This window comes from Rhea americana, unplaced genomic scaffold, assembly GCF_003343005.1.
Source record: "Rhea americana isolate MKP2758 unplaced genomic scaffold, rheAme1 scaffold_66, whole genome shotgun sequence".
In the NCBI taxonomy this organism is placed as follows: Eukaryota; Metazoa; Chordata; class Aves; order Rheiformes; family Rheidae; genus Rhea; species Rhea americana.
In genome coordinates, this window is record NW_028186823.1 from 6,390 (window position 1) to 19,821 (window position 13,432).

Below are 13,432 nucleotides of genomic sequence, written 5' to 3' on the forward strand. Positions count from 1 at the left end.
ATGACTTAACAAGCTGATCGGAAGAGGTTCAATCAGCTCGTTTAGTCTGGTTGTTTTATAAACATCAGTGTAAAAAAAATTTTTTTTTTTTTTTTTTTTGCTTTCTGCTATATAGTGTCACACAATCACATGACAGGAAACATGTTGCCTACAGAAATGGTGAACACCTATCACACGCCACTTGGTGTAATTATGTTGACACTGATTGCCTTGTCCAACAAGAGGTTCAACATCCTTCGGATACCGAGGTGCAGTTACTAGAAACTGTTTCACATATGTGAGCTTCGTCTGCCTCTAGTGCCCAAAGAAATACGAAGCCTTGGTTCTCTTGCTTTATAATGTTCATTGAAGTCCAATCTAAAGCTAAGAAATCGAAGACTTTCATCAGAACTGGTTGTCAGCAAGACCAAGAACTGCTGGACGATTCCCTGAATGAGAAAGAAAAAGCCAAGAGAAACCTAAGAACATGTCAGATGTGTTTCACATGAGGATGTGAGGTGGTATATAAGCCTGGCAAAGAGGCAGTGAGACTCTCAGAAAATGCAAACACAAGCATTAATACCTAAATGGTAGCAACAGAATTACACTGTATTCACATTTTTTGCAAAAGCTCAGAAGCTTCATTTTGTCTTTAAAACTACTACCACACACTATCCAGCATCTTCAGCATGCCCAGCTCAGCCTTTGAAGCAGAGTGGTCCCCTTGCCCTGCTGAGATTTTCCAGCCTGTTCTAGGGCTCCTAGATGCGGGCTGCATGGGAGCTGCCCTGCATCACTGCCCCGGCCCTCCCAGGCCAGCCCCACAAGACTCTGGAGACCCCCCAGGGCCCAAGCCATGCAAGCAGGGCACCTCAACATGTTCCCAGGTTGTGGGAGCAAGGCAGGCCAAACCAGCTGGAAACCRCTGTTTGCTTCCAAAGTACCTGTTGGCATAGGCCACAACTACAGCAGCACGGAGCACTGTGGGGGGTCTGCTGAGCCAGGCAGTGGGTGCTGCAAAGCCGGTCACTAGCCTGTATGCCAAAGGGAGAGCACTCAATGATCTTCAGACAAAGGCTGGCCAGGGAGGTCCTGTTCGGGAAATCCATGCTGGGGCTGAGCCCAAATATAGTCCAGGCAGACAGAAGCTAAATCATCAGCCTTTAGCAGTTCTTCTGAGCATGCAAATGACAATTTATTCTGGGCTTTCAGCTCTTAAAGAATTTAGCACAAGTCTCTGCAGGTCCTTAACAGCAATAACTTGCAAAGGCTGAGAAAACAAATGAAATGCAGTAGGAATTTGATTTTTTCCAGATTATACCAAAACATGCCTATTACTTCCCCTCCCAAAAGGAGGAGGAGACTTAAATGAAGACACTATCCATGTTTGTCAAGGGAACACCTATAATCTGTTGAGGAACAGTGAATATAGACTTTTAAACAGAGCAGCAAAAACTGAAGAACAAATCCACAAATAGCACATATAAACGTAGTAGTAACACCTAGCCTGCATTTGAAATTGATTTCTACATATCAAATCTCATAATCCATATACAAAAAACTATGGGGCACCTGGTAAAAATGAGTAAGTATTCGAAGCTGTGAGCACATTTTGGGTATTGATTCTTGAAATTCTTTTATCCTCTTGTTCTCTTCCTCCTCTTCTGATGCAGTTACACCCCATTCGCCCTACAAAGAGATCAAACAAAGAACAGGCTGAGCTTTACATGATGGAAGAGACTCATAAGTGCACCTTCTACGTGGCTAAACCACCATGTTCAACCAAACATTGCAAGAACAAGCCAACACATGGCCTCTGATACTGCATCTGTCAGTCCACTTAGTGGCTATAGCACATGAGACTATTCAAGAGGTATTAATGACCTAGTTACTTTTAGAGGTAAAGGTTACAGAAGTCCTTCTCACAATCTTTGTGGGAAGGTTAACAAAATCTCACTGCAGCACCACACATCCTACAGATGGGCAATAAAGAGGCAGGCATGGAACAATGGCATTTATTGTGAAAATGTTTAGAATATGCAAGCTTCTTTCATTCCCTTCACCTAAAACAATCCTAAACTTCTTGTACTCCAAAGACCTATTCATCTAGACTTTTGAGGTAAGACAGACAGGAATAATGCCACTCAGGGTTTTTTGTTTTAATTCACTACCTACTACTGATGACTTTTACACCTGTTCCAACATTAAATTTTTGTTTCTACTTGAGACATTGTCAAAACCCTCCTCAGAGAGCAAAAACCATATACATCTGCCTCAATTAACTTCTGTGTTCTAGTGATATCATTACTGTACCTCAAGCTCACGCTGTTTCTTTCTCTCTTCAAATTGCAATCTCAGCTGCAACTCCTCCAAAGCAGCTCTGTACATTGTATCTTGGGCATTCTGGAGCTCAATGATCTGATCAAAAACAGCCCGAAGCTGGTTGAGAAGTACCTGTGAGATGGTACCACAGCAAAACATTGAGGAGAGATTTAAGTTATGACCACTTTCAGAACACGTGAAAACTTAATCTTTTTAAACACAGCCATATAGACTGCTTTGTAAAGCCTCAGGTCAGTTGCTGCATGAGCATACAGCTTCTTAGGACCAAAAGCAACTGGCTCACATTGCAGCAAGCTTTATAATCAGCACCCATTAGTGTGTGCGGGGATTTGCTAGAAAGCCTACCACAAGTCTTACATTAGAGGGAGAAAAATGACTTTTCCCAGTGTTTCTGTAACATAACAGAGGAAGGCTGCTAACCCACGACCCAAGATCACAAAGCTACAGCTTTATGCAAAGGAAACAACTTACCCGAGAGTCACTATCCAGCAAGCACCGAGCAATGATTGTGTCCAGAAAAACCTCATGAGCCGCAATGATGTGATCCAAGTCCTGTGCTTGTTGGACCTTGTTCCAGAGTTCATCCCATGAACATTCAAGTACCTGGAGCAATAATTCAGGATTGAACTGTTTCATCTGCTAGATGACAAGCTTTTTGAAATTTAACACATACAACACATACAGGATATTAAAGTGCTTCTTTTTTAAGCAACCAGCTGGGTGCATAACGTGTACCTCAAATGTAATGTAATACTGCATTTGATGAATGAAATGGACCATTTCTGATGCCAGAACGTGACACTGATGCAGCACGCCAGAAAGCTCTGTAAAAAAATCAAAGACATGGCATGTTAAAGACCAGCAGGAGAGCAACAGCCATCAAACCAACTTGGTATTTTTTTTTTAAACCCCCTGTCCCCAAATGGAGTACCCCACAAATCACCATTGTAACCTGGATGGTAACTGCGATACTGACTGGTAACACAAGATCAAAGAACTTTGCACAATGAATTCCCTGAAAACAGAGCCAAAGATGACGCTGACTGTGTGACCAGACAGTGCTGAAAACCTGTACAGCATCACAAGAAGAAAAGACCCTTGCAGCCCTATAGGAGACCAAAATACAGTGAATGCTGCATGCATTCTTTGGCTGCAAATCTAAGACTGAAGATCCACAGTTGCTGCTTCTCCCCCTCCCCTTAGATCTCTTGCAATTAGCCTTCAAAAGACAGAGACAGCACAATTTGCATTACTTAATTACAGGGAAACTGCCCCACAACTGGGCAGTTCATGACTCAGTTGTTCCAGGCTCAGTTTCTCATGCCACCACAGAGACCCAAGGGCAAATCATCCTTACAGTCTCAGTTGCCCCCTTGTAAAAGAGAAATGAGAGTAAAGTAAGTGGCATTTCCTAGGAACAGGAAGGAAACAGAGCCATGCCATAAAGTCCCACACACCAGCCCTGCGAAGCAGAGCAGACTCAACAAGCACCTCTYTCCCAGCCACCTCTAGAGGCAGAGGTGTTCTTTGCCTCCTCACGTCTAACAAAGCCCACAGCAAAGTGCCTCAGAGCTGAAGAGCAGCCATGGACTCTGCAAATAAGGAGGCAACAAAGGAGATAACAAGCTCTGAGAAGAAACAGATACTGTTCCAGCGCTGCACGCCCAGGCTCTGTTCCAAAGCCACCTACTTGCCATGGGAAACTTTGATTCTGGAGGTAGAAAAGTATTCGCACCTCTGGCATCTTCAACTCGTGTCCAAGAGGGCAACACATGAGAGTCCAGGAAGGGACAGAACCCACCTGCGTGCCAGTTGCGGCCACTCTTGCAGAACCAAGCCCTTCACACTCCTGCAATGGCATTGTAGAAGTCGGGGGATACACAAGCCAAAACAGGACTAAAGACAGAAATGCAGTTTGCATAAAGTTGCCTCCCTGCCTGTGCATGTTCTTCTGGGCCACTGACTCCTTCCTCTGAAACCTTTCCTGCCTTCCCTGCCCCCAAGTTTTTGTGACTCAGAAATCATTCAGCATCACCCTGAATGGACAAGAGGAAACGTAATCAATGGACTTTGCCTGCAAGAGTTTGTGCGTAAGACCCAGGCTCAGTGCTTCTGCTGGGAAGCCCAGGGGGAGGCGGCTGGGCCAGCTCAGCTCTGCTGCTCCCCCACAGCCCACGAATCCCAAACCTAACACAAGGCTTGAAAAAGGGAGGAAGCTCCCTCCCCTTCCCTTCTCTTGCCTGCCCTTCCCAAAGGTGCTGTTGCCCTCATTGCCAGGGACACAAAGATTCGCTCCTGCATTAGAGAAACACCTACAGGCCAATAACTTATTGCCGAGACTAGAAGTCACCAGTGAACTAAACCACGAGTGTCCCAGCTCTTCAAAGGACACAGCACAAAGGTGAGTGCTTCACCTAGATATATGCTAGTGCCTCACGTTAGACACCCCCATGTTCATAGCCCAAAGAATTGAGGAAGAAGTAGAAGACTTGCTTACACTACTTGAGGGAAAGGAAAGCAAAGAGTTTGAGTAGTATTTACTCCCATCAGGAACAGAGGAGCAACGGATTGAGAAGAGAAGATGTCCTTTCCAAACTCAACCATTCTGTGATTCTGTGAAGAGCACAGCAAATGTGGGAGCGAAAAGAGCTGAGTCCAGAAGGCTGCATCCTTGAGGCTTGATACTTGCAGCACAGGACAAAACGGAATGCAGGGGGACAGTGGGAAGGCCTCAGGGAARCTCAACAAGAGGGCGTGCATGGAGAAGGAGCAGGCAGGAGCAGGCAGCTTCCCTTTCTCTCCTGCTCCCTCTCCTATTCAGCTCCAGGACGCTCTTTTTAAAGATGCTCTGCCTGCCTCAGCRCCAGCCTGAGGACAGGCCACGCCAGCATCACCGGCTACAGTTCTTCCTCAAGTCACGCTGCCTCCGTGAGCTCCTGAAATGCCTAAGTGACCAGCTAAACAGGATGGACTTCATAACTGAAAGRGACAGAGGCACAGTTTGGGTTATCTGAAGGGGGAGGACTATGACTGTATTGTCTATGGAGAACAGTTTCAAGATGCCCGATTTTTCCTTCTCAACATGAAGAGTGCAGAGTGGGAAGACACACAAGCCACCCTCAAAGTCCAGCCTCTGGTGTCAGGATATATGAGAATGAATCAGGAACTGCTTCTTGCTGAGAGCACCAAAAGCAACCAGGAGCACTAAGGGAAATGCACAAGAACACAAGACCTCTGTCTGAGTCAGCTTATGCAGAAGTTTCAACAAGGCTAGAAAATTCTGTCTTAAGCTAAATCTAAATATTCAGTGGTATCAGTAAGAGACAAAGATTCAAAATCATACATTTCCTATCATTGTGCAGGTCCTTGAACACTTTCATCAAAAAGAAAAAAGAACCAAGTAACACCCCCACCCCAGGCCAGCAGCTAACATGCTAACCAGCACCAGAATATGTTTCCTAGATATATGCTAGATCAATGAAAGAGACTTCTTAATATTTGGATAACATCTGTGCAAGCTGTCCCCTGCCAGAAGTCCATCTTTCAGGCTGTAGCATGAAGTTTTATACGTAGAAGAGCTAGAATGTGCAGCCTGGTGTAATCTTGAGACAGGGTTGTTGAGAAAAGTAATCTTAAACACAAGAGTGAATGTTGGTAGAGGAAAAGCAAAATTCATACAAGGAAAATATACCTGAGCACTTCTTCTATGCTGTGTTGTGCCTTAATGCCCTATACTGAAAGGAATGTGTATTCAAAGTGCTCAGGCTTTGCAGAGTTGTTACTGCATGGATTATTTGTTTATATCTCAAACATACAGAAAACAATCTCTATTCAACTCTTCTACCAATTCCATTCCGAACTTTAAGTTAGGAAACTTGATGTTTTCTCTGATCACAAAACTAGAATCCTGTAATGGAACAAAGTTAGGCATAAAAGAGATTGTTTTACAGAAAAGTATAGGCTACAAATGCAACTAAAATGTTACATTGCCTTTGTTTCCCTTTTTATTTATATTTTCAAATCAAGAAAGATACTGAAGCTTAGGTTATTAACCATCCATAAAGCAATATGTTTTAGATGAAAATTCATTTGATAAAGAATATGTAATGCGTATAAGCAGCAGCTGGAAAGCCAGCGAAGTCAGAGCTTTGCATGGTAGCAGCCATGTACCCAGACGATCTCCATCACAGGATTGGGATCTGTCAACAATAAAAGGACAAAACATCTACAAACTTGGCTGGCAGCTTATTTTGTTACAYTACATGACTGAACTTACTAATCCTTAAACCATACGCTGGTGATTTGTTAAACATAAATTAGAAAATGCAACCTACAAAAGTAAAATGAATTTAGCTGTATTACGATAGTGCTCCTACTGCTTGGCTCTTCCATAAAAACTCCTGCCTCTAAAACAGTTACTTCACTGCTTTGTTTCTTCTTTCCAGAGACATGGAGAATTTAATCTGCTCACTGCTACAAAATTCGCAACTAAGGATTAATTAAAACAATAAACAGGGGAAATTTCCATTCCTAATTATGCTGTTTCACCTTCATCATCATCTATCCTAAAACCTTTAGTCAAGAGGAGCAACAAAATACAAAATTAATCTTAGTGGATTTTTTTTTCCACAACACAGTTTAAAATAAGTTGCAGTCATCTGAATCCAGTTTGCAAGTACGTTATCCATTTGGGTCCTCTTACCTGGCATACTTTTCAAAAGCTTTGCATTGCACATGTGTCCCTTCCATATATCAGTAAGAATATACTCCATCCGCTTTGCTCTCCAGAGGAAATTAAATACTCTTAGATAGTGGCTCATGCACTCACGTGTAAATACCTACAAAATTAACAAAAGATCAGCACAAATTTAACAGACATACAAAGTGTTCTGAGGGACAAAGAACCACCTCACAGACCATCTATTTTCACTCATGTAGTTTATGAGTAGATACTGGCAGAACCAATTCACTGAAAACCCCACAGCTATTGGGAAGATGCTTCCTCAAGAGTTTATCTGAGTTACCAAACATTCAACTAGTAAATGTCATTTAAAAGCTGCATATTAAACTTGCACTGCATTGCAACAGCTGAATATTTTGTGGTAAGGTGAAATGAGAAGATACGGCTATCCAAAGAATATCATCATTACAAACTGCAAAAGCAAAAGCTGTAAGCTCAAAGCTCTTCCTCATAAGCGAGGTCAGCCCTAAATTAAGGTTCCGCTGAGGAATGGAATTTTGGATCAATGTTTTCAGTGACAGGCTTTCCTCAAGTGACCTAGCTGTGGATGTGTAGGAGTAAGCAGTCTTCCTCTAACAGAAGCAGCAGAGCTTGAAATAGTTACCAAATGCCACATCTGAAACACTACAGTCACTTGCTCTAGCCTCAAGAGCTACCAAGTACAGAGGCAGCCATGAAACACAGGGAATTTTCAGCAGGGCAGAGCTGCCAACCCAAGCCCTGTGGCAGCAGGCCAGAAGGTGAGGTACAGACAACACTGCTTAGAGCACCACGATTCCCTGTTTTTCACAGGAGAACTGCCTCAGCCCTAAGAAGCTGGTTGCTGGCACTTCTCACACTCCTCAGGGAGGCTAACACTGCAGGTAAGGCATGCAACAAGGGGTAGCCACGAGAGGAGGAATGTGTCTGCCACGGACTGGCCAGCTGTATTGGAAAGCAGGTCCTGTTCTCCATTGTCTGACAGAGCAGGTCCTGCACATAGGGCTCCCAGCATCATATAGTCATAGAGTTGGTAAGGTTGGAAGGGACCTCCGGAGATCATCTAGTCCAACCCTCAAACAAGTGGCCCATACGGGGATCGAACCCGTGACCTTGGCATTATTAGCACTATGCTCTAACCAATTGAGCTAAACCTAACCCCCCAAGCCAAAACAAAAAAAAAAAAAAAAAACCTTTCCTATGCACTACTTGATTTTGCTCTTGGGATGTGCTCCCCTAGCACAACTCAATTTCTGTATGTGCATTCAGGCTTCAGGATGTGAAATTCCTGAAGAGCTACAACTCTCTAATATTATGTGGACAAGAGGAGAGCGGTGATGGGAAATGTGGTGCTGCCTTGCTTATGAAAAAAGTCATACTGGTGTTCTCTCACAACATTTGCACACCGTTTTTCCTGATCTGTGGAGGAAATGCCTGGCAATTCCAGCATCATATTCAGCAGGAGCTACAGCCAAAGGATAGCAGTGTTTGCAGCACAGTAGCTGATCAGCAAAGCTAAGCACCAACTCACTGATATGGGCAGCTTCTGTTACAAGGGCTGAGGTGGGCATCCTCTGCACTGCAGAGAGCCCGAGCAGCTAGATCCTTGACTGAGAATAAGCATGGTAAACTGCAAGGGAGCCCTTATTCACACCAGCACTTGAAAAGAGCTGTGCAAAGGAGCACTCAACAACTGCAACAACTGACAAGCAAGAAACACAGATTTGTTCCCAGTCACTTGAAAGCAAGTGCTCAAACCTTCCCATTTCTACTAGCCTGAAACCAACACCATGCGTCCTAGTGCTACTTCCAATGTGGGGGGAAGAAAGCTTATCCATCTCCAAACAAGAAGCAGTCTGTGCAGAAGGGAGGGTCACTTCCAAAGCTCCTTAGCAAGCTGGGAGGGAAATATTTCTCCCAGCTCCCCTCAGCTCTGAAGCACCAGGTCTGTCCAACTTCAAAAGGCACCAGAATGCGTAAGGGAAAGCCATCAYGTGTATTTCCCCATGTTCCTACATGTCTTTACCAGAACAAAAAGAAAAAAGTACATGTGAATGTGTAACCATGCATAATTACACATCACCTAAAAAAGTCTGAGCCTCCAAAATATTAAAGCTAGCCTTTTTCTCTTGGCTCTCCAAACCACTGGAGTCAGGACAACAGTTGGAACTGGCCACCTAACTCATTGGGGAAAACAGAGGGGAGAAGTCTCTATAAGCTGGCATAATCTCTATCAACTGTCAGGGCAGGCCTTCAAGACATGGCAGTGCTACCATTTCTCATCRATTTCTCAAACCTCACCCTCAGGAGTACTCTCCTTTATGCACACAAATGYGCATCTGTTACATAAAGTGCTGAAAGTTATAATAGCACTGCAGCCCATTAAAAAAAGGAAAAGTCTCATGTATGTGAAAAAATGGCACAGCAGATCTAAAAATGCATTGCGGAGCAGCACTCAGGACTTTGCCCTTGTTGTTAGCTGCAACAGCAGCTGCAAGCTTTCAGTGTCCTGATGGGGTACTGCTGAGGGCAGAGCTGTAGCATCTCCCCTGGTCCACAGCACACTTCAGCTGTGCCTGCTTACAGCCATCATTTTATTTGTTCATTTCAACAGCAGGATTCCCACAGAACAATATTCCCACATCACTATGCCCACATTATATTCCTGAGAAGACTGAAGGAAGTGATGAAGAAATGCATGAGAGGTTTACTTTTCTATACATGAGCCTTCCATGTAKGCATCTTTGGTATAATAAAATTAAATAAGAAGAATGGTTTTCAGTACTGCTGTGATGCTTCTACCAGTTTCAATTTGTTGAAAGATGAGAAAGTGACACTCTATTTGAGGTCTCACTGACATGCCAGTTGTAAGAACCTGGACCAATGTGTTAGGAGTCAGTCATTTCTTGGGAGGTGTCTTGAGCACTTTAAGTCCCAGCTGGGAGGAAGTGTAATAAAGAGTGAACAAGGGACAAAGCCTAAATGGTTCGCTGTTCTCAAACTACAATGTATGGATGATTCTTTCTGCTGATCAGACTCCTATCCTGATGTCTTGTTTTTTTAAAAAAAATCATTATAGAGGCTAAAAGCACTCTAATCAGCAGTGCAGCTATTTTCTCAGCAGTTCTAATGAATACTACCTATCAAATTTTATTTAAATAGTACAAATAGGTTCTCCCCAAATATAATCCACAGCTTCTTGCAAATTATCCCAAATTAGCTGCTACGCCATTGATATAATAGAAGAAAAAGAACATTCCATTTATTAAATACTTGCTAAAATCTCTGCTGGAACAGATGAATTACTGATTGTCAGTAACGCATGTTTTAAATGTAGCTTTTAAGCACTCACTCTTAGTTTATAAAACTCAACTGTTTATACAGTGTTTGTCCTAGATGCTAAAAAAAGAAGTCTCTTTGATCTTACTTTTCAGAATAAAAAGTTATTTCAGTAACAAATTATTTAACAATCCAAATTGGTATTAGAGATGTTCACAATCTGCAGTATATGGTATTACCGTTGCTATTGGCCCATCAACATGATAGTCTAAGCTGAAGACATCCCATCCAGTATCCCCAGGAGACACCTGCACTTAAAAAAAAGATGATGCTTTAGTGTTTAACCAGAGCATACTAGTGCTGAAGAAATCTTATTTACTCTTCATTCCCCAAAGCCTATGAAAAAACAAGTGCCACGTCATCAATGTCAATATGGAAGTTTCTTATCAAAAGGTTCCCTCAGGAAATCAAGCAAAAACAATTTTAAGTTTTAAGATTTATCTTGCCAATTGTTTGTAAAATCAGTTTTTTTCCTACTGGAGCTAATAAAAGAAATGTAGGGAAAGAGAGACTTCTCAGGCAGGACTCAGCCTAATATAGGTTTACTTCAGATGTCTACATTTATTTGGATAACCCTTACCCCTGGGGCTGGAGCCCCAAACCTTTCCTCATTGACACAAGTTCCTTACCAAAGATCTCCATCACAAAATGCATTTTCATTTTCTTCACTCTTTGTAACTACCAATCACAAATAACCCATACCCCAGATTCTATTAAGAGCAACAGCAGTAGGAGTTGCCTGCAGAAAACCCAAATCAGGGCCACCAGCACCACTTACTGTTAGACTCAGGTACTTGACCTTGCATTGTCAATAAAATAATCAGACTCCTGCAGACCAAAATACAAATAGACAGTGCATGGGAGATGGGAGAATGCAAGACTTTTGAAGGAGGCTTACATAATTCAAAATAGGCTTCAACAGAAAAAAAAAGGAAAAACTGTATGTACTACATATACACATGAACACTTTCATATATGTGTCTGTACATACAAATATACACACACACTATATTATATATATATTTATATATAAACACACACACACACACACACACACACTCAAGGTAGGTATTTTTACTCATTAGTCATTTTAGGTCAGAATAACCATGATGCAACAGACCTCCAGAAGTCGCACATCCAGTCGTTTGAGAATCTCAGGATTATCAAACTGCGCATTAGTTGCCCTCACAGCTGTTTCAAGAATTCCCGTCAGATTATGCTGATACAAAGTTGTAGCTGGTCGTGCAAGCTCTGGTCTAGAGGTTATGAAACAAACAAAAAGTTATGGCACATCACTGAGATATTCTGAAGTAGTGATTTAGTAGTAATTGCAGCACACAGTGAAACACWGTTCTGACAGTCTGACTTTCAAAATCCCTGTCTCAACCATAGGGAAAAAAATCAATGAGCAAAATATTTCAAACTAGCTTTTTGTGTGCAGCTATACACCTAAATAGCAGTGGATTTAGGTATATATTCATCCTTATTTGATGTCAGTAACTGGAAGTCATCAGGATTGTTAGGATACTTATTCTTTATTTTAGATATATATGCAATTGAAGTTAAACAACAGTTGCATCATTAACATATCAAACCACTAACTACATTTCATAATTTTGAGGGACTTACTGATCGTCATCCCAAGGGCTTAAAAATGCTGACAGAAGCACACAAGCCCACCTCCTCTGCGTAACTGCAACTTTCAGAAGAGCTGTATATGTGAGTAGCAAGTGCCTTGCACTCYTCTCCCCCATGATCAGGGCTGAAAAGCCCCTCACTGCTTCTGCCTCAAACGTAATGCTGACTACACAAACAAACCTTCGCATTGCTTCATGCTATTTTTTTTTTCTTAAAAAGCATTGAAATGCATGTCAGTACAAATGGTCACAAGCCCATTGGTTTTGATATACAAACAAGTTAGTAGAAGCTCTAATACAAAGCCTGCCTCGTAGACTGAAGAGCTGCTTTGTAAAGGATATTTTTCGCAGGCTAAGTTTCAGCAACAGAAATAGGATGCAAAAACCAGTCAGTTTGCAAATACACTTTAAGAACTGAGACTGATCCTTGTGAGAGCAACTCAGTGCTTAAAACAAGAGAGGCTGGTATTAGTAGAATTTCCAGGATGCAACAAGGGATTTTGCCACAATGTTTTTGACTAAATACTTCCAACGTATTACAGAAGTCTAACATTCACAGCAATGCTCACAAATGGCATTAAGAACACCAAAAACTGAAGTTTTGTGCTTAAACATCCTGCCAGAAGCAGGTGAAGTGCAAACATCTTATGGACTGGCACAGAGTTAGAGTAAAGACAGCTATGTCAGTGCATCTTTTCAGGAGATCCTGTAACTGTACTGTACTCGCTCACTTCCTACCAAGAAAGGGAACTAAATGTTAGCCTCAGAGCCAAAGAAATCAAACCCAAAATGGAATTCAAAGATTCCTTTGAGTAATAAGATACTTAAGGTGCCCAGATTTGTAAACAAAGTATTTTGTGCTGATCATACATACTTGTAAGCATCAGAAATTCAACATAATTACCCTTCGTGCTCTCTTACTTGAGCAAGTCCATTAAGTGTCTGATAAAGTCTCCTTGGCCAAGTAGTAAATAGCGCCTCATGGCCTGCATGTGCTCCAGTAAGTTGTATTTCTTATTGAGAACATCAAGCAAGTATTTGCTGGTCTCAAAATAAGCTGCGTCAATTTTTTCTTGAAATGCATTTTCCAGATCTGTAAACAAATCAGCAGCTTAAAAAAAAAGAGAAAAAAGAAAAAAGAAAATTAGATATTTTCCAAAAGTGAGGCAAAGTTTGAAATTGAAGCATACAAGCAGAGAGGTCACAATATTAACTGTACATCTGGCATAGCTATACAAAAGCAAAAGCAAGTTTAAAGCAGCTCAAACTTCAACATAACTACTTCTAACCTTTGCTCAGCTTCTGCCTTCCAGTAAGAGCTTATATTATTTCATCGCTTTTACACAGAAAGTGAAYTTTAATTTGCTGAAATACTGCAATATACAGAATCAAACCATTTTAAGGTTTGAATCAA

General features: G+C 42.0%; 1 protein-coding gene across 1 annotated transcript in view; it reads right to left on the minus strand.

Annotated features, from left to right (window-relative positions):
* Positions 1 to 6: 6 nt before the first annotated feature.
* Positions 7 to 13,432, minus strand: part of TUBGCP3 (tubulin gamma complex component 3) — a 57,327-nt gene continuing 43,901 nt past the window's right edge. The window contains exons 14-22 of the mRNA XM_085320800.1: positions 12,940 to 13,129; positions 11,502 to 11,637; positions 10,561 to 10,629; positions 7,025 to 7,160; positions 3,058 to 3,146; positions 2,794 to 2,925; positions 2,293 to 2,433; positions 1,552 to 1,668; positions 7 to 428 (exon numbers count right to left, since the gene is read on the minus strand). Coding sequence (XP_085176926.1) covers positions 270 to 428; positions 1,552 to 1,668; positions 2,293 to 2,433; positions 2,794 to 2,925; positions 3,058 to 3,146; positions 7,025 to 7,160; positions 10,561 to 10,629; positions 11,502 to 11,637; positions 12,940 to 13,129 — 1,169 coding nt within the window. The 3' untranslated portion in view covers positions 7 to 269. The remainder of the gene's footprint in view (positions 429 to 1,551; positions 1,669 to 2,292; positions 2,434 to 2,793; positions 2,926 to 3,057; positions 3,147 to 7,024; positions 7,161 to 10,560; positions 10,630 to 11,501; positions 11,638 to 12,939; positions 13,130 to 13,432) is intronic.